A 23,394-nucleotide genomic window follows, 5' to 3' on the forward strand; every position below is an offset into this window, starting at 1 on the left:
TTATTTAGGAAATATTCCTGTATGAGTTTTTGTGATATGCCCACACCCTTAGATCAAGAAAAGACACTCCTGAGCACTATCCCTCCCGCCCAGCTCCAATCGAAGGGAGCTATATCACGACTGAGCACAGTGGACCTGTTGCAAACTGAAATTTCCCATACTGATTAGCTACTTACCTGACTTTGCTCTGCTTTTATTCTGAGGGTCCTGGCCCTGGACCTTTAACAGAAGAAAAAGAAGAGAGATACATTTCTGGGAACTTTGTCTATCTTGTAAAGGAATGAGCAAATATAATAAAACCAAAAGTCTTGCACATATTACACTCCTCTTGACCTCTCATTATACCGGGTAGATGCTATTTCCCTGAAAATGGTGGAGAATGTGGGCACAAACCATCCGATACAACATGGAAAATATAATGCATCAGTTGAGAAAGGGTCAAAGGAAGATGGAGTGGGCCCTTGAAAAATGCATGACCCAGGCTGAAATACATGGCATTGTTTTACCAATGCCATATGGGCCCCAGGAGAAAACATGACCAAGATGTCTGAAGGACAAATTCATTTGGTTTCAAGGAGCACAAGGAAAAGGTTTGACAGCACTGGCCCCAATGGTACCACTTCAGAAGTATGCAATAGGGGAACACCGATGGCATGTTTTCTAAATTTCGAATGTGCTACGAGATCTCGCTCATGGCCAGTTGAAAAGTGTCCCTTTTACCTTTCCCCCTTACTAACTAGCGAAGCCCAGGCCGCATATCAGATTGACAATGCAGATGGGATTGTTACATGTAACGAGAAAAAGAAAGTTATTATGGATCTTATGGGCGCTGATGAAGAGACTTACAGACTTAAGTTCACAAAAGAAAGCGGTCTACCAGGCAATACTTTGAAAAATATGTTTTATAAAATGAAGGGCGCCTCTGACAGGTGGTTTAAACCCCAATATTCAACTAGGGAAGAAATAATGGACAAGGTCTACCTTGAGCAATACCTTGAGGCATTGCCATATCACACTCAACATGGTTGAGACAACATGCAGGTCTCACCATGGAGCAGGCTATTTAGATGGGCACAACCTTTGTTCAAGCCCAATCCTGAGGAATACCATCAGAATGGGAATAGACACCTAAACCCAGTTCCATAACTGGATCTAAGAACGGAAGAAACCTTACAAAGAACCCCCTAAAAGTAGAATCACACGTTCAGACTCCAATGCCAACCAGGGGCACCAGTGTTTTTTAATGTAAGGAATGTGGCCATTTTGCCAGGAATGTGATGTATGTCAAAGTAAAAACCCATTCCAACCTCCTCAAGTTCCTTTACAATTGATGCCTATTATAGGGAAGCCTTTTGAGAGAATAGGCAAGGACATTATTGGACCTCTACCTCGCTCGACTAAAGGATTCCAATACATTTTAGTCTTAGTGGACTAACACGTTACCCTGAAGCTATGCCATTGAAAGCTACTACCACCAAATCCATTTTCCAACATTTGAGAAAGGTGTTCCCCTGCATTGGGGCTCCCTCGTGAAATCTTCGCTGACCAAGGCACTCAAACCTAATGAAGCAGGTTTGTAAACAACTGGATATCAAACACATAAGAACATCCGTATATCATCCACAGACAGACAGTCTTGTAGAACGGTATAATGGTAGTCTCACACTAACCCTTAAAAAGATGCTGTCTGGGGATGGCAAAAAACTGGGATCAACTGCTGCCTTAGCCCTCTTTGTCCTTCATAGTTAGGTACAAAGAAGTATGGGGTTTTCTCCCTTTAAATTGTTCTTTGGCAGGCAACCTCATAGTGTCTTAGAAATGACGAAGGAGGTGTGTGAAAGGATACAGAGGATGAAGCAGATTCCCTACTTGAATATACCACCTAACTTAAGTCTCGTATAGACAAGTTACTGACCCTGGCTCATGAAATCTAGGAAAGAGTCAGCAAAGACAAAATTTTAATTTCATGATAAAGGGAAGTAGTGGAGGGAATATATTGTAGGGGAGATAATCATGGAGGATGCCAGTCCCCAGATATATGGAATTGAGCCAGATAACTATGGTTTATCAATAATGACTTGGAACCTAGCTGGTTTTGTGAGGAAATTGGATGATCCAGACTGGATTGCATACATAAATACTCAAGATATCTGTCTATTTCAGGAAACTTGGGCAGAGGATAGAATTAACATAGACGGCTTCCTTTCTTTTAACATTCCTGCTCAATCATCAGAGAAGGTGACAGGCCGTGCCAAAGGGGGGCTTTTAATCCTTTTAAATAAGAAATTGCAATGCCAATATAAGATTTTAGATATTGATTGTGTTGATTTGATGGGTTTGCAAATTTTGTTCCAACAGAGTTTTAATATTATTTTTATTAATGTCTATGCTCAATCTGTTCCACGAGGATCTGAGTCTCAGATCATAACATTATTATCAGACTTTTTAGATACCTTGCAAACCTTGTCTATTTTGATTATAGCAGGGGATTTGAATTGCACCTTTGAACCATCTGCATTGCTTAGCAGTTTAACGGTTGAGGAGGATGAATCATGGGGGATTCCACAGCTAACTAGTCACCGCCATTGTTCTTATTCATGAGTGGCTTTCCAGCTGGCTTCTTTATGCTTAAAGTATGGCCTCAGGGCCTGTAATGGTCTTATGCCCTTTGATATAAATACTGCGTATACATTTAAACGAGGTAGATCGACAAGTGCCACTGACTATTTTTTTGCGGATGTGAGACTATGGCCCCTGTTGAGGGATATGAGGGTGGATTTCAGATGCGAGAGTGACCATTATCCCTTGATACTCTCCCTTTCAGGGGATGTTTTTAGGAGAACCCATAATACTCAATATACAGTGGTCCCTTCTCCAAACTTGAATAACACTTCTATGAAGGTTGGGTGGCCAAAGGTGTTGTCTAACCCTTACTTGTTATGTGGGATCTATCAAATGTTTAAAGACAACTTGGCAGCCTATGAAGAACAGGATCCTAATGATATCCCTTTTCTCAGTATACATGATACCATGATCTTAAAAATGCAAAGCATTTTCTATAAAAAAGTTGGGGCAAGATTGCGAGGTGGGAATCTGGTAAGCAATGGATGGTTTGACGAAGCATGTTCTAGGGCAAAGTCTGGGTTAAAAAAAAGCTATTACAATTGTGATTCTGGGGGAGTTACAACAAGCTAGATGTGTTTATAAGGAGACTATTTCACGAGCGAAAAAAACCTGGGAAGATTCCATCTGGCAGGAATTGGTGGATGCCTCGAAATTCAATAACAATATGCTGTTCTGGGAATTGTTGTCTAAACGACAAAGAGGGGGCAGGAATACCATAAGGAACCATATTCAACTAGAAAGCTGGGTGGACCACTTTTCTTGCCTTTACGCTATAACTGATATTCCATTGGCCCCCGATATTCATGGTGTGGGACAGGGCCTTTCATCTCCGCTGGATGTGAACCCTGCCATCGACCCTATAGGAGAGGGTCCTTATGACCCTGATGACTATATTCATTTTTCTATGGAATAAACCCTCAATGCAATTAATTCTCTTAAACCTGGTAAAGCTCCAGGACCGGATAAGATTCCAGGTGGCCTTTATAGATCTGAACCAGTTATATGGACCTGGTATATAAATTTACTTTCGAACAAAATTGCTGAAGGGGGCCAAATTCCGACCACTTGAAAGGGGGCTGAAATTGTTCCTGTTTACAAAAAGGGTAACGTAAACCTCCCAACTAATTATAGACTGATTAGTCTTATAGATAATCTACAAAAAATCTTTGCAAAACAACTCTTAGGAAGACTAACGAGTTGGGTCATTGACCATCAGATCCTTTCTCCTCTCCAGGCGGGGTTCTGACCCAGAATTAGTATGGTGGACCAGGTTTTTAGGCTGGCTGTCTTACATTGGAAATATGTAGTTCTCACTAAGCAACCCTTGTATGTTGTTTTCGTTGATTTGCGATCTGCTTTTGACTTGGTCCCAAGAGAGAAGCTATGGGAAGTGCTATATAGATTAGGGACCCCAGTCAGTATAATTCAAATATTAAAGCGATTGCATGAAGACACATACGCGCAAGTGAGATGGGGCAACAAAGGCGAACTGACTGATAAAATCCCCATCCATAGGGGAGTTCGCCAGGGCTGTGTGATGGCCCCTCTCTTGTTTTCCCTTTTTATCAATGAGGTGGTGCAGGACAACCCTATCCTACTTTTTGCTGATGATTCACTCCTCATTTCAAAGACCCCAATGGGCCTACAAATTCTTGTCGATAGATTTAACTTATTTTGTCTGAATTATGGTCTGGAGCTCAATTTTAATAAAACCAAATTGATGGTATTTCACCCTGGATTACGGAAGAAATGTACTATTACATTGGATGGAGATCCCTTGAATAAGATTAGTTCTATTGACTACTTGGGCGTGAGGCTTTCAAATAAACTACACTGGGAAGATCAGATCAGCAAAAGTGTGGGACTCCTACAGCATAGAGCAGTATCTATACTGCGCTTTTACAGGAGCACGACCACAAAAGCTGTATCCCCAGCGATTAAGATCTATGAGGCTAAGGCGCAGGGAGCTGCTGTCTATGGTGCGGAGGTATGGGGACCCTACAATAGTAATAGATTAACTGTGGGTGAGAATAACTTTGCGAGGGCTATGTTTTTGTTCCCTCCTAATACCCTACTGACTCCAATGTTTTTTTACTTGGGTCTAAATCGAATAGCTGATCTAATTACCCTAAGACCTCTATTATATTGGGTAAGGCTCTGGACTGTTCCTGAATTGGATATTTATAAGACCTCACTTCTTGAATTGTTAAGGAGTCCGAATTCGGCTACTATTCCATGGGTTAAGCATGTCTCCAATTGGTTTTGCACTTTGAACTTAGGAGATTTTTGGCAGAATCCCCATAAACTAGAGAAATCCCACATAAAAGTTCTGAAATCTGTATACTGGTCTCATGTAAGAAATTATTATATTTGTCATAAATCCCATGGACGATTAACTAACCTTTTTATTGATTTTAAGTGGTATCCACAGTTTGAACCCTACTTAGACATGATACCAGATTTACTAGGCAAAGGTCTATATGCTAGATTTTGCTTTGGGTCCTTGCCTTCGAAGTCTTTGACTTCAAACCGCCACTTCCGATATATGTCCTGCGTGTGGTGATGCCTCTAAACAGTTGAACATTTTATGTTTTTTTGTCCTGCTTTATTCATCCCGTAGGTCCAAATGGATCTGCAAAATCTGTCGGGAATTGAAGATGAGTAAATGTGCTATAGACTTGAGGATTTTAAAAAGCCACAGGTCTAATGTGCTCATTTATGGCGTTAATAAGTTTTTAGTAGCAGCATGGTATATACGTAATTCTTATGTAACTAATGAGTCTTAAAGAAAGATTGGATGGGGCTTTTAACCTGGGTAATTGGGTTTTAAAACCCACTGTTATTTATTAGTTTTAAACTAGGATTGTACTAGTTTTATATCTTTTTTCTTATGATATTTATATTTGTTTGTGTTGCTTTGATGGCCTGTTGACCGAATAAAGCTTGTGTTGATGATGATGATACTGTAGGGGGCTAGTTGGTGGTCCTATAACCTGCTTCCAGCTCCAAAATGAAAACCGAGAGGCAAGGCACTAAAGAAAATAGGAAGTCTCACCTACAAGTTACAGATCTCACCTAACAAGAGCCAGATCTACTACATAAATCTTTTAAAGAAATGGCTAAGTCCAGCACCTAAAGAAGTACAGCTAGTAGTATCGGCAGAACATACTTTTGGGGAAACCACTGTTAATGATGCTATTTCCAATGAAGAAAGAAACATCCTGTTCAGTGTCCTAAAACCTTTTTCCGACTTCTTGTCTGATTTGCCTGGTAGGACCACCCTTGCTGTCCATTCAATCCGAACCCCAGAGGCTGTGATCATAAAACAACGGCCTTATTGGGTGCCTGAAGTCCGCCAGAAGGCACTCCAAGCAGAAATCGAACATATGCTAAAAATAGGGATCATCATCTCCTCTAACAGCAATTGGTGTTCCCCTATTGTATTGGTACTGAAACCTGATGGAAGTCTGTGTTTCTGCATTGACTATAGGGCAGTCAGCAAGGTCTCCAAACTGGATGGTTATCCTCTACCAAGGGTTGAAGAACTGATTCTAAGGATAGGTAAGTCTCATTACATCACAACCATAGACTTAACAAAAGGCTACTGGCAGGTCTCCTTGAATCCCAGTGACCAAGAAAAAACAGTCTTTACCACCCCTGATGGTCTCTGTCAGTTTACTGTGTTACCTTTCTGCCTGCATGGTGCCGTGTCACCTTCCAGAGGCTCCTGAACACCCTACTACAACAACACCAGATGTCCTCCTCAGCCTGTCGGAATGACATTGTTATCTATAGTAAAACCTGCCAGGAACAATTACAACATCTCCGCCACATGTACTGTTGGGAATGCTTATGAATTTTCAAAAATAGTAAATCACACATTTATGATTTCGCGAATCAGCCCCCCGGTATTTTCAGGTCCACCTGGGTAGCAAATTCCTGGCACAATCAATAGTAACTGCATGGTGCAAGGCTACAATTACCAGCCAGGATCAGTGATTCCAGACCCTGTCATCTTAGCAGCACTACACTGTACAACTCATAATTGTTTCTAAGAGCTCAATTATTTTGGGGTGCATCTTAATGGTTAATTATGTTTAAATCCCTGCAACTTTCTTTGGTATTTTCTGTTTGTCTGATGGCTTTAGCACTGAGTCCTACATTTTTATGCTAGCTCAGAAAAGGACTTTTGATGTGCTTTTAAAGAAATTAAAGAGTAATCAAGAAACCACAAGACACATTTATTGAACAGAAAATATTTTTGAAGAGAGTAACGCAATTTAAGGAATTATAAAACAGATGTATGCTTTGATAGCGTAATGACAGCATGCATAACTGCAGTGTATATGTTCTCATGTGGTGTCCTCGTGCAATGTCTGTGTATCTGTTCTTGTGTCATGTCCAAGGCTTTTGCCCATGTATGTGTGCTCATGGAGTGTCCTTGTGCTCGGTCTGCGTGTGTATGTCCTTGTGTGGTGTCCTTGTGCTCTATCCATGTATGTGTCCTCACATGGTGCCTCATGTTGTGCCCATGTATGTGTTCTCATGTGATATCCACGTCCTCTGTCAGTGTGTGCTCTTTTATGGAGCCCTCATGCTCTGTCCGTGTAAGTGTTCTCATTTGGTGCCCTCATGGTCTGTTTGTGTATGTATTCTCATGCAGTGTCCTTGTGCTCTGTCCATGTATTTGCTCTTGTGTCATGCCTTGTGTTCTGCCATGTATGTGTTCTCGTGTGGTGTTCTCATGCTCTGTCCATGTATGTGTTCTTGTGTGGTGTCCTCATGCTCTGTCCTTGTATGTGTTTTTGTGTGGTGTCCTCATGCTCTGTCCATGTATGTGTTCTCATACGGTGCCCTCATGGTCTGTCTGTGTATGTATTCTCATGCAGTGTCCTTGTGCTCTGTCCATGTATTTGGTCTTGTGTGGTGTCCTCATGCTCTGTTTGTATATGTGTTCTCATGTGGTGTCCTCATGCTGTGTCCTTGTATGTGTTCTCGTGTGGTGTGCTCATGCTCTGTCCTTGTATGTGTTCTCATGTGGTGTGCTTATGCTCTGTCCATGTATGTGTTCTCATGTGGTGTGCTCATGCTCTGTCCATGTATGTGTTCTCATGTGGTGTCCCCATGCTCTGTCCATGTATGTGTTCTTGTGTGGTGTCCTCATGCTCTGTCCATGTATGTGTTCTCATGTGGTGTCCTCATGCTGTGTCCTTGTATGTGTTCTCATGTGGTGTGCTCATGCTCTGTCCATGTATGTGTTCTCATGTGGTGTCCTCATGCTGTGTCCTTGTATGTGTTCTCGTGTGGTGTCCGCATGCTCTGTCCATGTATGTGTTCTCATGTGGTGTCCTCGTGTTCCATCCTGGTGCCACATCCTCAGAGAAGCTCAGGCTTTGGCATTGAACCGCGGCCACTTGGTGATGAGGCTGTAGAAGCTGTTCCCAGGGCAGGTGGTGGAAACCACGTTCCGATGGCCCTTCAGGATGTAGTCTTTCCGGATGTAGCCCTTGGAGACCCCACACTTTATGAGGTCCTGCACGGCTTTCAGGGCGGCTGCGTTCGGGTTTCTCTCTAAAATGAAACAAATGAACAGGTAGGATATGCCAGTCAGGTAAGAGTCCACTGCAGCCATCTCCATGCATCAGAAGATCAAGGAGTTAAACCCTTTGTGGCGTGAAACCATGCCTGCCTGTACCTCTCTCGACATTCACAACAGAGTGACTCGTCCTGCGAGCTGGGGAATCACCAAAGCCTCGGTAGCCTGCGAGCTCTTTTAGAACCACCCTCAGTCTCCCCTGGAGTGGAGGAGCTACTTCCCTGCAGCTGCAGGAACTAAACAGCAGAGTTCATGCCGCAGATGACCAGAAGGAGGCACCCATGCTTGGAAGGACCAGGACTGCCTCCCATCAAGTGTGAAGAAACCAGGACCCACTGGACCCGTACAGCACCGATCCCCGGGGTGCCGGACGCCCTGTACCCGACCGGACAGTGAGAGTCCACCTGGGATTCCCAATGCAGCAGGACCAGGCAGCCGACGAGGGACACCAGCAAGACTGAGACCTACTTTGTGAGTGGCCCAGCTGCCCTGATTGTGCCCCTGCCAGCTGTTTGTTCCCAACAGTGAGGAGTGCCTTTGAGCTGCCCAATCTATCCTGCATCTGAGCCGCACGGTCCAGGCCCTGAAGAACTGGCGGTGCCCCTTTGCTTCAAGACCTCTTGCGACCTAAGACCCCATTTGGGAGCTCTCTGACTTGTGCCCAAATCACCCTGTGCAGCTCGTTTCTAGGTGCCCCCTTCTCTCTAGTGCCCAGCCACAGCCCCACCAGCACTCTGCTCCCAGTGGAATTCAGGGAGTTCCCGATGAACTGCTGCTAGTACTTTCGACCTTGGGCCCCTACATCTCTAAACCCAGGTGGTGAACCCCCAGAGCCACAGTATTTACCTTTATGCATTATTGATTTTCACTCCATAGGATTGCATTGTACGTAAAGGCATACAGGCTTGAAATGTTAACTTACCTGTAATTTTGTTTAAATGGAAATAGTACTTCCTCTCTTTTACGAAGTTCTTGGTTTCAAAAGATGTATACAAAGAAGTGTTATTTTTCTTAATTGATCTCATATTTTTTCTTTAAGTATGTGTGTCATTTGTTGCCTCTGTGAAAACAACAAATGCTTCGCACCGCCCTGTGAGGACCTGCTCGCCCGCACTAGCACAGGGTAGAGCGTTAGTGGTACCTGCTGTAACCTCTGTAAACCAAGCGGGGATCCACGGGGCCTTCTGCACGGAGCACCTCTTTTTACTGCCAGCTTCCTACACTGCCCGCCAAACTTCAAGTACAGTGACATGAACCGTGGTGACGGTGACAGTCATTCCTGCCAAAGTTAAGTGCTGTCCGCCGGACACCTCTAAATTTGGCAGGAGGAGGGCCCTCGGAATGGCAGGAATAAAGTTCTCTGCTACAGCGACAGATTTACCTCTGTCTGCCCAAGCCTAAATCTGGCCCTTAGCAATACAAACACTGCAGTTATGTTTAGTTATCTGGTCCCCCCATTGTGCCTTGTAGCAGCAGCGGGGAGCACTAGAAAGGGCCTCTATGCTTCTGAGTGCAGCTGCCCTGCCATGGGGGTTCTCTTATGTGGGAGGGGGGGTGCATCCAGGGGTTTGCTCAACAGTCCCAGCAGAAAGAGACACATGAACTGCAGCCAACTGACAAGCTTTGCCTCAAGCGTGGTCTACCCCATCGTGTGTATATTTATCAATAAGTTCTCATACTGTTGAGACAAGTGTCAGAGGCAGAACTATATTTGAGTTTTATGTCTCTCACTAAATAAATTAGAGGTGCTCATTCCTACTGTTTACCTCTCTGGCTCAGTGATTCTGATTGGTGGGCCAATGCTGTCTTTTATGGAGGCGTTGGTTACGTGCTCGTTCAAGCAGTGACGTAGCAGACGCTGATTGGCTCTCCATCACTCATTCTACATCTGATCAAAGAAGAGGATTATGCATGTGAAAGAGGCTGGCCTGGCTTATAGTGGGTACCTGCACCTTGTGCCAGGTCCAATTATCCCTTATTAGTAGATTAGTAGTGTTCTAGCAGCTTAGGCTGATAGAGGTAGCTATATCAGAACAGCTTATGCTGAACTAGGAGACATCCAAAGCTCCTACTATACCACTTATATCATATAGCACTATATCATAAAAATCACAATACTCAGAGTTACTAAAAATAAAGGTACTTTATTTTAGTGACAATGTGCCAAAAATATCTCAGAGGATATACTCCCTTGGGAGGTAAGTAAAATACACAAAATATACACACAAACCAAAATTAGGTATGTAAACAGTAAGAAAGTAGTGCAAACACTGAAGAATTCAATAAGATGCAATAGGCCTAGGGGCAACACAAACCATATACTAAGAAAGTGGAATGCGAACCACTTAGGGACCCCTGGCCTAGTGCAGTGTGTAGAGGGTCGCTGGGAGTGTAAGAAAATACTAAGGGTGTCCAAGATACCCCACCCCAAGACCCTGGAAAGTAGGAGTAAAGTGACCCTACTTCCCCAGAAACACACTAAAGTCGTGATAGGAGATTCTGCAAAGACCACAACTGACTGCAAAGCACTGAAGACGGATTCCAGGACCTGAGGACCTGTAAAAGAAGGGGACCGGGGGGGGCAGGAGCCCACTAAACCCCGGATGAAGGTGCAAAATGGCTGCCTCTGGATGGAAGAAGCTGAAGATTCTGCAACAACGGAAGATGCCAGGAACTTCTCCTTTGCACAGAAGATGTCCCACGGAATGCTGGAGGATGCAGAGTTGTTTCCTTGCAGAAAGACCGCACACAAGCCTTGCTAGCTGCAAAGGTCACGATTAAAGAAAATGGGTGCTGCCCGGGCCCAGGAAGGACCAGGAGGTCACCCCTTGGAGGAGGGGACAGAGGGGGCGCTCAGCAACACAGAGAGCCCATGCAGGAGCAGGCAGCACCCGCAGAAGCACCTGAACACGGGTTTAAGAAAACTGAGTACGGCGGTCATCTCAACACTACAAAAGAGGGTCCCAAGAAGCTGGTGGTCAACTCAGTGAGTTGAGCAATGCAGGACAGAGTGCTGGGGACCTGGGCTGTGCTGTGCACAAAGGATTCCTTGAAAAAGTACACAGAAGCCCTAGCAGCTGCAGTTCACAGGATTACTGTCTGGCGAGGGGAGGCAAGGACTTACCTCCACCAAATTTGGACAGATGGACCAGTGGACTGTCGAGTTCACTTGGATCCAGCTCCTGTGTTCCAGGGACCAAACTCGGCACGACGAGAGGGGACCCAGAGGACCGGTGAAGCAGAAGTTTGGTGCCTGCGTTAGCAGGGGGAAGATTCAGTCGACCCACAGGAGATTTCTTCTTGGCTTCCAGTGCAGAGCGAAGGCAGACAGCCCCCAGAGCATGCACCTCCAGGAATCAGTCGAGAAAGCCGGCAGGATTAGGCGCTACAATGTCGCTGGTAGTCTTCTTGCTACTTTGTTGCAGTTTTTCAGGCGTCCTGGAGCAGTCAGAGGTCAAGCCTTGGCAAAAGTCGAAGAGGGAGATGCAGAGGAACTCTGGTGAGCTCTTGCATTCGTTATCTGAAGAGAAGCCCACAGGAGAGACCCTAAATAGCCCTCAGAGGAGGATTGGCAACCTAGTCAGGTAAGCACCTATCAGGAGGGGTCTCTGACGTCACCTGCTGGAACTGGCCACTCATAGGCCTCCATTGTGCCCTCACACCTCTGGATTCAAGATGGTAGAGGTCTGGGACACACTGGAGGAGCTCTGGGCACCACCCCTGGGGTGGTGATGGACAGGGGAGTGGTCACTCCCCTTTCCATTGTCCAGTTTCGAGCCAGAGCAGGGGATGGGGGATCCCTGAACCGGTGTAGACCGGTTATGCAAGGAGGGCACCATCTGTGTCCTTCAAAGCATTTCCAGAGGCCAAGAGAGGCTACTCCTCTAAGGCCCTTAACACCTATTTCCAAAGGGAGAGGGTGTAACACCCTCTCTCAGAGGAAATCCTTTGTTCTGCCTTCGTGCATGAGGGCAGAAGCCTGTCTGTGGGTTGGCAGCAGCGGTAGCTGCAGTGAAAACCCCCAGATAGCTGGTTTGGCAGTACCCGGGGTCCATGCTGGAGCCCCGGGGATGCATGGGGTTGGCACCCCAATACCAGATTTGTCAAGGGGGGACAATTCAATGATCTTAGACATGTTACATGGCCATATTCGGAGTTCCCATTGTGAAGCTACATATAGGCATTACATATATGTAGTGCACGTGTGTAATGGTGTCCCCGCACTCACAAGGTCCGGGGAAATTGCCCTGAACAATGTGGGGGCACCTTGGCTAGTGCCAGGGTGCCCTTACACTTAGTAACTTTGCACCTAACCTTCACCAAGTGAGGGTTAGACATATAGATGACTTATAAGTTACTTAAGTGCAGTGTAAAATGGCTGTGAAATAACGTGGACGTTATTTCACTCAGGCTGCTGTGGCAGTCCTGTGTAAGAATTGTCTGAGCTCCCTATGGGTGGCAAAAGAAATGCTGCAGCCCATAGGGATCTCCTGGAACCCCAATACCCTGGGTACCTAGGTACCATATACTAGGGAATTATAAGGGTGTTCCAGTGTGCCAATTAGAATTGGTGAAAATGGTCACTAGCCTATAGTGACAATTTTAAAGGCATAGAGAGCATAAACACTGAGGTTCTGATTAGCAGAGCCTCAGTGACACAGTTAGGCACCACACGGGTACACACATTCAGGCCACAAACTCTGAGCACTGGGGTCCTGGCTAGCAGGATCCCAGTGAGACAGGCAAAAACAAACTTACATACATGTAAAAATGGGGGTAACATGCCAGGCAAGATGGTACTTTCCTACAGCATGTCTCTACATTTCCCAAGAACACATGGAAATTAAATTGCAACTCAACGACCATATAATCCACCACTCACGGCAAACAGTCCTGTACAATGTCCTTTGTCCACTCCTCATCTTCCTCTTTCTTAAATGCGCTGAGAAAGTTGCGTTGCCTTTTAGCCTTTCTCTTCATCGACCTATATTGTGTGGGATTTATTGTCATTTGGTATAGTCTGTTCTTATCTGAGAAGGAGACCTGAGGGTTGTGCTTAATTTGAGCTGGTGGTTTCCGGTGCTCGGCACCAGCACTTAATTGTCAATACCGGGGCTTGCACAGTCTGCCGCAAGGTGGCGCTGTCTGGTGAATTTAGAGATAACCACAACAGCAGGCAATTATTAAGTCAATATACATTAAAACTGACTATTTCCTGCCTCCCAAGTCATTCTTATATCCCTGGGGCCTGAAATAGTCCGAATTGTCACGCTTGTAGGAGTGTGACCGTCAGTCATTGTGTTGTTGCTATCATTCGCAGCACGGCAGGGCCAATGTGGGGTGTAAGCTGCAGTGGCCTCTTGACAAGAATCCTGAGGGTACAACAGACGCGTTGAGGGTGGGCGGCTGGAGGGTGTTTGGCAGATTTAGGCGAGCCCCAGTGGAGTGGGTGGGACACTTCTTCCCACCACGCCGCATGTGCAGTGAGAGGCATCTCCCCCCTGTTCCATCAGGCTCCTGGCCGTCGTCTATAAACACTCCCCTCTGCTCACATGACAGGGCCTGCATGGTAAGGCTACCCCGCGGGAAGTATTACTGCATATTACATTTAATTAATAAATCTTCCACATAATAATATCACACTAGTGAGCAGGGCAACCCACATAATTTCAAGGGTGAATTCTCAATGGTGTGGTCCACTCTCAAAATAAATACAATAAAAGATAATAAAATATGCAATCCTAATCAGGGCCACAGATATTTCTTTTTGCGTTATTACCCCCAGAACCGACTCATTTGCCTCTATGCATTATTGCCTTTTCTCTCTATAGGGTTGCATTGCACGTAAAGGCACACAGGTCTGAAAATGTAACTTACCAATGAAAATTGATAACAAAAACAGTACTTACTGTCTAGTGAAGCTCTTGGTTCCAAAACATATATTAATGAAAGTGTTTTTTTTTCTAATTTGGTCTCAGAACTATTCTTTGAGTCTGTGTTTAATTTATTGCCTCTGATGTACAACAAACGCTTAGCACTCCCCTCCGATAAGCCTAAGTGCTCGCCCACTACTACAAAATAGAGCATTAGTATTATCTACTTTAACCTCTGTAAACCAACTGCGGGTACACGGGACTCTGCATGGTGTACTTCATTTTAGAGGGTAAAGAGGGGATGGACCCTTTGGGGCAAGGCCACAGGGATAATTTGAAAAAACACTCTCTAACCACATACTGAGGCCCTTAAGTCTATCAATAACTAGCTCCTCCAACCTTTGAGGCAAGAGTGGGGGTACTGGGGTAATCCTCAGGGGCAGATCCAGGAGTAGTGACAGACTCCAGCCTTCCAAGGATACAGGGACACGTGATGCAGTGCACCTGGAAGGGTTTGAAAAATTACAAAAATCCTTCTGTAAGAGTGTGTGCATGTCGAAACATGTACCCTCCACCTGGGAGGGGTAATTTTCTAGGAAAATGGCAAAGATGTCCCCCCAGACTTCGACCCTAACACTGGGTCCCCAGTAAAAGAGGAGGGAGCAAAAGGGGAGGAAAGCAGAGAGGATGAAGAGGGTACGTCTACTGTTGGGCAGGAGGAAGCAGAGCCTGGTGGCTGAGCCCTCTTGTGGGAGGGGACAGCTGGCCAAGCAAACATATCGGACATGTTTGAATCTGAGCAGACCTATCAATCTAGATTATCCGAATGGGTTCTGCCCGCTAAAGTGGCAGACTATGTTGCTAAAAAAATTAAGACAGCCCTTGGACAATGAGGTTAGATAAAGATTAAGGGTGGAGTGTCCAAGTGCCCCCTTAATACCAGGATGTGCACTTTCTTTTCCAAGTTTATGAAGGATCGCTAAAAAGGGGATAGATCATTCATGGAGGACCCGCCTGCACTTGGTACCCTCTCACGAACATGCTGGCTTTAGCAGACAAAGCCAAAACTTTGGGCACTCCTGTGCCTGCCAAAATAGTTTCTGTCTCGGCTCAGCGGCAGTGTGTATGTTGGGCAATGCCAACTGCGCACTGCGATGGAGTGAAACAGGTCACTGCTCATTAAAATGTCAATCTGACCATGTCAGTCGCAGTTATGACACCCAAGGCTTTCTGTTAGGTCACCCTTTTATCAAGGAACAGTGAAAGTCTGTCGCAGCTTTCTGAGTCCTGGACAAAGCTCAAACCAGCAGAAAAAAGATTTTTCAGGTACAGTTCACTCAGTGGCCATAAGAGGCAGGAGTTGCTCCTCTGGCTGTCCTTCAACCAAGGCCCCTTCAAAGGACAGAACAAAACACACACCAGCTAGCACAATGCACACCATGCAGGAACCTTCTTCTCTTCAAAAGGAAACTGAAGAGGCAGGGGGCGTTGGAGGGCTATCAGGGGAGCAGCTACACCCCAGGAGGGCTCTCCAATAAGGATCCTCTATTTTTGCATTCTAGTGCTAGTGGGTGGTTGAGGTGGTTCATGAACAAATGGGAAGAATTAACAAATGACCAATGGGTTCTAGAAACAGTAAAAGGTTTCCTCGTTGAGTTTTATGGAACTGCATTTCATACCTCTTGCCCCAGCCTCTAAAGAATTTTAAATCAAGAGATGGGCCTCATAGACAAAGAGGTGATGAGATGGAGATCAAAGGTGCAACTTAAAAGGTCCCTTTTCACACCTGAGAACTTTCCAAAGCAATATTTTTCTGGTCAGGAAAACGAACACAGGGTTTTGACTGGTGATAAACCTGAAGAAATTCAATGAATGGTTGGCTCACAATTTCTAAATGGAGAGCCTCCATCTTCTGAGAGATATGACCCTTATGGGAGACTGGGTGCTCAGACGCAAACTCAAGGTTGCCTACATGACCGTCCCCATTTTTCCTCCTCACAGGAAATTTCTTCATTTCTAGTGAAGGGGCTAAGTGTACAGTTTTGAGCACTTCTAATCTGGATGTCCTCAGTCCCCAAGTGGTTTACCAAAGCAATACATCCACTACCAGGACACTTGAGGACGAGTGGTGTGGGACTGATTGTATGTCTGGACAATCTGCTGCTGGTGGGTCAATGCCAGCAACAGCTGTCTTCCAACTTGAACATGACTACTGCATTATTCCAGAATCTGCACCCCAGCCGGACAGTGTCATTTCTGTGGTTTCTCATAGATGTGGTAAAGACCAGTCTCAGCCTTCCAGAAAACCAAGGGCTGTCATTGGAAGGGAAAGAGTGTCCCTCAGACGGGTGACAGGAATAATAGTGCCACTGTTGTTGTTTATTCAGTCCACTATCCAGGACCTCAACATTACATGCTATTCAAAGGTTAACGGTCACCTCAGGAGGAGAGTGAATTTATTGGAGCTCAAACAGTTATCTATGAAAGCCAGAATCGAGAGCTAGTGGTGGCTGGACCGTATGAAAGCATGGAACGAAAGAGCCCACTCACCTGACATGATCATAGAACAGGATGAAGTTGAAGAGGCTGGGGAGCTCGATGCGAGGTGTCTCTTCGGGGAGAAATAGACGGAAGAAGAACTGATGTTCCACATAAGCTGCCTGGAGTGGCTGACAGACTTGTTCGCTATCATGTCCCTCATGAAAGACTAAGGTTACTCTCTCACAACGCTGACAGATATCCCGTCGGCTGAAATATAAATCCCATTATGTCCTATAGGATTTATAGTTTGGAGGACGGGATATCCGTTACCATTGTGATGGAGCAACCCATCCGCCAAACTCTAAATCAGGCTGTAAGTGTCTTGCTGCGATCTCCTGAAAATGGACATGTTGCCAATAAGACATATAGAATTTGGCAGAACTAGCAAATAATTTCTGCAACTTCTGCCTGGGAAAGCAGATGTCAAGATCAGTAGAGTATCTTCCAGGTAGAACGAAGTTGTGGTTGGAATTCCAGATTCAATAGACTCCGGCATTTGGAAACTGAAGCGTGAGCCTTCAAGGTTTTTATTTCCTGGTGGGGACCTTGAAGGACAGACCTCTTTAACTTCTAGACAGAACATCCATCTTCCAGAATACTTCAGCTGGTGGATGAAGGACCATGGCGTGACATCAGTAGACAGATTTGTGAGCTCAGAACTAGTCCTTTCACCCATTTGCAATGATTGCCAGGATCACAACTCAGATGACATGACTGGCAGTGGATCTGATTTTAGTGGTTCCCATGTGGCGATTGCAGGCGTGGTTCCTGAGTCTGCTGGAGCTCTCAAGGACACCTCAATAGCACTCCCGGTTACACCAAATATTCTGACCGACTGCAGAGATCAGTTCGATCCACTGGTCCTGGAGTGTCATCTCAAGTTGATGGTGTGGAGGATTCCAGGGGATCTTGGATGAACTAAGGAATTTCAGAGGTTGCTGTAAACTTAATCGAACGAGCCTGGGTTGAGAGCAGTCAAGAGGTGCCACTCAGCCGTGAGAAAATGGTACTTTCGGTGCATGAGAAATACTTGGATCCCTTGGGGCCAGGAATTGTCCACTTTCTGATTTTTTTCTCAGAAAGGGAGGCAGTAGGCTTGGCTTATTGAATGGTAAATACCTTCAGGTCGGCAGTCACTGAAGGATACTATCGAGTGATTGAGGCCCCAGTGGTTTTTCATCCTAGAAAGTGCAAATTGATGGGAAGAATCAGGTTATCCTAACCTCTAGAACCAAGATACTCCCGCCTCTTGGATGTACACATGGTTCTAAATTTGCTATTATCTTGGCAAGACAACACATTTCTATCTAAAAAGAAATTATCAGCAAAACAGGCTGTGCTGTGCTGTTTGGTGGCATGGCGCAGGGTTTCTGATGTTAGGGCGCTAGGAATTTCTGGGCCTATGTTCATGCTGGATGGGATCGCTTTCACTACAGAGAGGACAACCAAGACAAATACTGTATCCATTTTGTATCCATCTTTTGAAGTCAAGTGAAATCTGTGTGTAATTCGGAGTGTGAAAGCTCATGAGCGTGATAGTGGAGGTACCACAGTGGGAGAGAGGCAGCTCCTGATTGACCTTAGTTTAGTTTAGAGTTTCTGTAGAGTGCATGGCTACCCGGAGGCATCCCAGCACTAAGGCAGAACTGTACAGACCAACGAGGGGTTTATGCTCTAAACATCCAGGCTTTAAGCGCTTTACGGAAGGGAAGTTCTTGACTAGTTAGCTGGAGCTCTTGTGAGAGGGAGTTCCAGAGCTTGGCTCCTAAGTAGGACGAGGATCTACTGCCCCACCTAGCTCTCTTCACTGCAGGAAGCCGGACCACGGCTGATGTCGAGGAGACCTGGAAAGCGTATAAAAGGAGGCAATAGATCTTAGTAGGGACAGACCTCTATTGTGTAAGGCTCTATACATCAAGCAGAGGGTTTTAAACTGTATCCACTGTTCCACCGGAAGCCAGTGGAGAAGGGAAATAGAAGATTTAGCAGATTGATGTCTAGGGATGTTAAAGAAGAGCTGCGCAGCGGCATTCTGGACCACCTGCACTCTTTTTACTACATACTTGGGGGAGCCGAGGTAAAGAGCATTGCCATAATCCAGCTGCAAAATAATCAGGACCAAGAGCTTCCTGGCTAAGAATGAAAACTTTCTTTAAAAGTCTTAACAGGCTGAAACAGGTAGCTGCTGTTGGTTTAGATTGATGGTTCATGCTAAGCGGTGAGTCGAGCCAGACTCCTAGGCTTTTTATCTTAACTTTGGGAAGGGGCAGGGCTTTCTGAGACTCCGGAATAGCTGACTGGAGCCCTTGAGGAGGTGGTGCCCTAATAACATTACTTCCCTTTTGTCTTTGTTAAGTCTTAGTTTGCAGGCAGACATCCATCTGGTCACTGCTTGGAGACAAGGGGTCAGAGAGGAGTGATCGGTATTAGATTTAGTAGAGAAAGAGAAAACCCAGTCCTTAATTTGTGCTTGTTGTTTCTGGTGTGGGGCACCAGCACTTATTTTTGAGGGCCGGCGCTTATTCTTCTGCCTGAAGCATTTGCTGCGACCAAAAGACACATATGGGAAAGACGGAGGAAGCGAAAAACGAAAAAGCGTCACAATGGGAGAAATCAGAAAGCTGCAAGAGCGAGTTGAAGGGGCAGGAGGTGGCTGTAAATGGATTCAAGAGGCCAGAGGTGGCTTCAGGATTACGCTGCCTTAGGATTCGTGTTCGCATATTTAATCTCAGCAGTCGCGTGTTTAACAAGAGGGCTTTGGGCACCAGCACATTTTTATTTACAAATTAAACACTGAGAAAACCAATGGAGTATCGTCAGTATAGGAGACCAGCGTCAGGCCAAATGGTTTTATAACATCCGCTAACGGATACAAGTAAAGATTAAACAAAGTGGGGCTCAGGGAAGAGCCCTGAGGGACCCCACAGTTGAGTGAAACACAGTTTGAAAAATGGGAACGATCAAGAGCTTGAAAAGACATATCCTCCAGAAAGAAGGAGAGCCATTTTAACTCTTTGCCAGTAATCCTGTCATCCAACATTCTCTTTTAATCAGTGTAGAATGGTCAACCGTATCGAAGGCCACACTGAGATCAATTAGAATGATGGCTTCCACGCCACCTTGATCGAGGCGCCTCCTAGCCTCTTCCATAACTGTGAGAAGTGCAGTCTCAGTACTATGTTGAGGCCTTAAACCCAATTACGTGGGATGAAAGATATTATAATCCTCAGGAAAGTCTGTAAGATGTCTATTCAGGTGTTATGCAATTAGTTTAGACATCGCGGGCAACAAGGAGATAGAAATGTAATTATTAAGGAGAGCAGCATCACGGTGGGGCTTTTTCAATCGGGCTTAACAATGGGATGCTTCCACTGATGTGGGACGTAGCTCAAGGTAAGGGAAGAGTTGGGAAGATCAGGCTGGGGCTATGACTGCCGACCCCAAGGCCAAGATGGGGGGAGGTGCTGGGTCGAGGGGAGAGCCTGACTTTAGAGACTGAAGGAGGTTAATAACCAAATCTTCTGTGAGGGGGGAAGAATGAGATAGTGTGAAGTTGAGGTGCAGAAAAGCTGAAGGAATCATTTGACCGATGCAGTTTATCCAGAAAAGCAGAATAGATGTCAAGGATTTTCCTTTGAAAAAAGTTAGCAAAATTGTTGCTATGTTCTTGTGAAGCATCTGGAAGGTTGGAGTGCGGGGGGCGGAGGGTGACAATCTCTTTAAAGATGTGAAAGACTTCCTTAGCTTTATTTGAGGAATGTTCAATTTTAGACGCATAATAAGATGACTGAGCTGCTCTGATTTCTTAGTGAAAGTGTCTGATTGATTAGAAGGATATCATAGGTCTTTCTCCAGCACCTCTTGAGGCATTTACAATGCTTTCTTAGAAGGTAAAGGTGGGGAGGAAACCAAGGGGCGCTAATTTTATGTCGACCTTGTGTTATAGTGGCTACCAGTAGTATAGTGTCAAGAGCACCGGTGATCCATCCACTAAACTTCTCAGAGAGGAGAGTGGGGTGGTCCATGAGATTAGGTTTAAGACCTTCTAGAGTGGTAGGATTAGGTTTAAGACCTTCTAGAGTGGTAGGATTAGGTTTAAGACCTTCTAGAGTGGTGACCCAGTCATTAGGATTAAGCTTATGCCAGCAGCATTGTCATAGTTTTATTGTAGGGGGTGTTCTGTGATCCGAAGAGATGGGAAGCTCCCATATGATTAGTGATTGGTCAGACCAGGGCAAAGGGTGAGGGGGCAGGAAGGTGAAGTTGGTAATATTACTGAAGACAAGGTCAATAGTGTGACCCCTGGAGTGGGTCGGACCGCTAATTAGCTGAGCCAATCCTAGAGCACCCAGATCTAATAGAAGACTTTTGGTGACTGAATTGCATACATCGTCAACATGAATATTAAAGTCCCCAAGAAGGATAACATTTGGTTTATTGCAAACTAAGTCTGAGACCAGATCAGGAAGGGATTTAATAAAAAATGTCTGAGGGGCCGGGGGGGGGGCGTTATATCAAAGCCCCAGAAAATGAATATGAGGGGCTAAGTGTGAGGGAGAAACACATGTTTTCGCAGCCAGGGAGAGTTAGAGGATGGAATGTGCATTTTATTGTCTCCTTATATATAATGGCAACTCCGCCACCTGTGCCATTAACTCTGTCCAACCTGATATCAGGTAACCTGGGGAGGCGCGAGGACCACATCAGGAGAGGACTCCTCATGGAGCCATGTTTCAGTTAAGAATACGGCTTCAGGATGTAACTCATTGAGGAGAAAATGCATATCTAATTTGTGTGGGGCAAGAGACCGACAGTTAGTTAGAAGGACGAGACTGGAGGGCCTGTCTTGAGCACATGGGGATGTAACCGATTCAGATTGTAATGATCAGTGACAGTTGGTGCATGACCATATTAAGGGGCCTGTGAGAGACATATGCTGACAAGCTTCCATAATGGGGGTCTGAGGGCATACAGAGAATGAGAAGAGTATACGATACTCTCTGTGTTTTAAGGGACAGAGTTCCTGACCTCGGGCCCGTTCGGGCGCGGATGGGCGCAGACGGGCTTGCTTTAGGCGCGCCTTTGGCCTTATGGAACTGTTCAAGGCCATCTCATCTCCATCCATCTCCAGGTGGGTAAGGTGGATAATGCAGGAAGTAGCTATAGATGTGTCACATTTTGGACACATTCAGGGAGAGGTGCAATGGCTTCCAAAGCGGTTGCAGTAGGCGGGCAACTGGAAGACGTTATGAAGGTTGTGGACTCGTCGCCAGAATCAACCATTAAGACTTCTATTTCAAGGCCATTTCAGTTGTAGTATTTTTAGATGTAAGTAAGATTTGAACATGCATAATCCTTGCATCCAGTCCAGACAGAATTTAATATTCCCTACCTATTGCGAAGGAATTTTTCAACTCTATTAAAGATATGAAGGTGAGGATTATTCCTCAAAAAACCTTAGCAAGAAGAATCTTCTCTCCCATTAATGATGTTATTAGGAGTACATTTTTTTTCCAGATTAGCGGTTGTTGATGTGATTGCACGAGTATTATACTTGATGTATATGGTGTTATTGAGAAGTTCAGGTGATGTGTTGAATAATAAGAGAATTACTCAAAGGACTGGATAATCGGTTCAAATTGCCTTATTAGGTTTGAGAGAAAAAAAGACCAGTAAGAGAAGAAGACATCAGAGTTTCCTCGCAAAAAAAAAGAGGATGTTAAGGAGTGGACAAAGGACAATATAACAGGAGCGATTGCCGAACGTGCAATGAATGGTGGACCATCCGGTTATTATGTTGCAAATTATTTATCCCTGTTTTCTTGGGTTATTTGCTTTTTTTATATTAAAGAAATGACCTTGGAAACAGCTGCTGTTTTAATAAAGGTGAAGAAAGGCATGCAGAATCAAGCAATCAGGGATTTGTAAAGCGCACTACTCACCCGTGAGGGTCTCAAGACGCAGAGGAGAGGGGGAGAGGAGAGGGGGAGAAGGTGGGGGGGCCAGGAGGGGTGCTGCTACTGTCCGAACAGCAGGTCTTGAGAAGTTTCCTGAAGGTAAGGAGGTCTTTGGTCTGGGGCAGGTGGGTGGGAAGGGTGTTCCACGTTTTGGCGGCGAGGTGCGAGAATGATCTACCGCCCGTTGTAGTTCTGCGGACGCGTGGGACGGTTGCGAGGGCGAGGTCGGCAGAGCGGAGATGCCGGGTCAGGGTGTAGAAGGAGAGTCATCTGTTGAGGAATTCTGGTCCGCTGTTGTGCAGTGCTTTGTGAGCGTGGGTGAGGAGTCTGAAGGTGATTCTCTTGTTGACGGGGAGCCAGTGCAGGTTTTTCAGGTGGTCTGTGATGTGGCAGTGGCTGGGGATGTCCAGTATGAGGCGTGCGTAGGCGTTCTGGATGCGTTGCAGCCTCTTCTGGAGTTTGGCTGTAGTTCCCGCGTAGAGGGCGTTGCTGCTTACGAGGGCTTGGGTGACTGTTCTGGTTTCGGTGGGTATCCATTTGTAGATCTTTCGGAGCATGCAGAGGGTGTTGAAGCAGGAGGAGCAGATGGCGTTGACTTACTGGGTCATGGATAGTGAGGAGTCCATGATGAATCCCAGGTTGCGTGTGTGGTCGCTAGGAGTCGGAGCGGTTCCGAGAGTGGCAGGCCACCAGGAATCATCCCATGCGGAGGGGGTGGAGCCGAAGATGAGGACTTCCTTGTTGTCGTGCGTGTCCTTAATAGAACTGAAATTTCAGTTTCTTCTCAACAGCTCTGACAGTT

The 23,394-nt window shown here is 45.6% G+C and overlaps 1 protein-coding gene across 1 annotated transcript in view; it reads right to left on the reverse strand.

Annotated features, from left to right (window-relative positions):
* Positions 1-6,845: 6,845 nt before the first annotated feature.
* Positions 6,846-23,394, reverse strand: part of LOC138258826 (peptidoglycan recognition protein 1-like) — a 124,996-nt gene continuing 108,447 nt past the window's right edge. Inside the window, exon 4 of the mRNA XM_069206097.1 lies at positions 6,846-8,196. Coding sequence (XP_069062198.1) covers positions 8,012-8,196 — 185 coding nt within the window. The 3' untranslated portion in view covers positions 6,846-8,011. The remainder of the gene's footprint in view (positions 8,197-23,394) is intronic.

This window comes from Pleurodeles waltl, chromosome 9 (assembly GCF_031143425.1).
Source record: "Pleurodeles waltl isolate 20211129_DDA chromosome 9, aPleWal1.hap1.20221129, whole genome shotgun sequence".
Lineage (NCBI taxonomy): Eukaryota > Metazoa > Chordata > Amphibia > Caudata > Salamandridae > Pleurodeles > Pleurodeles waltl.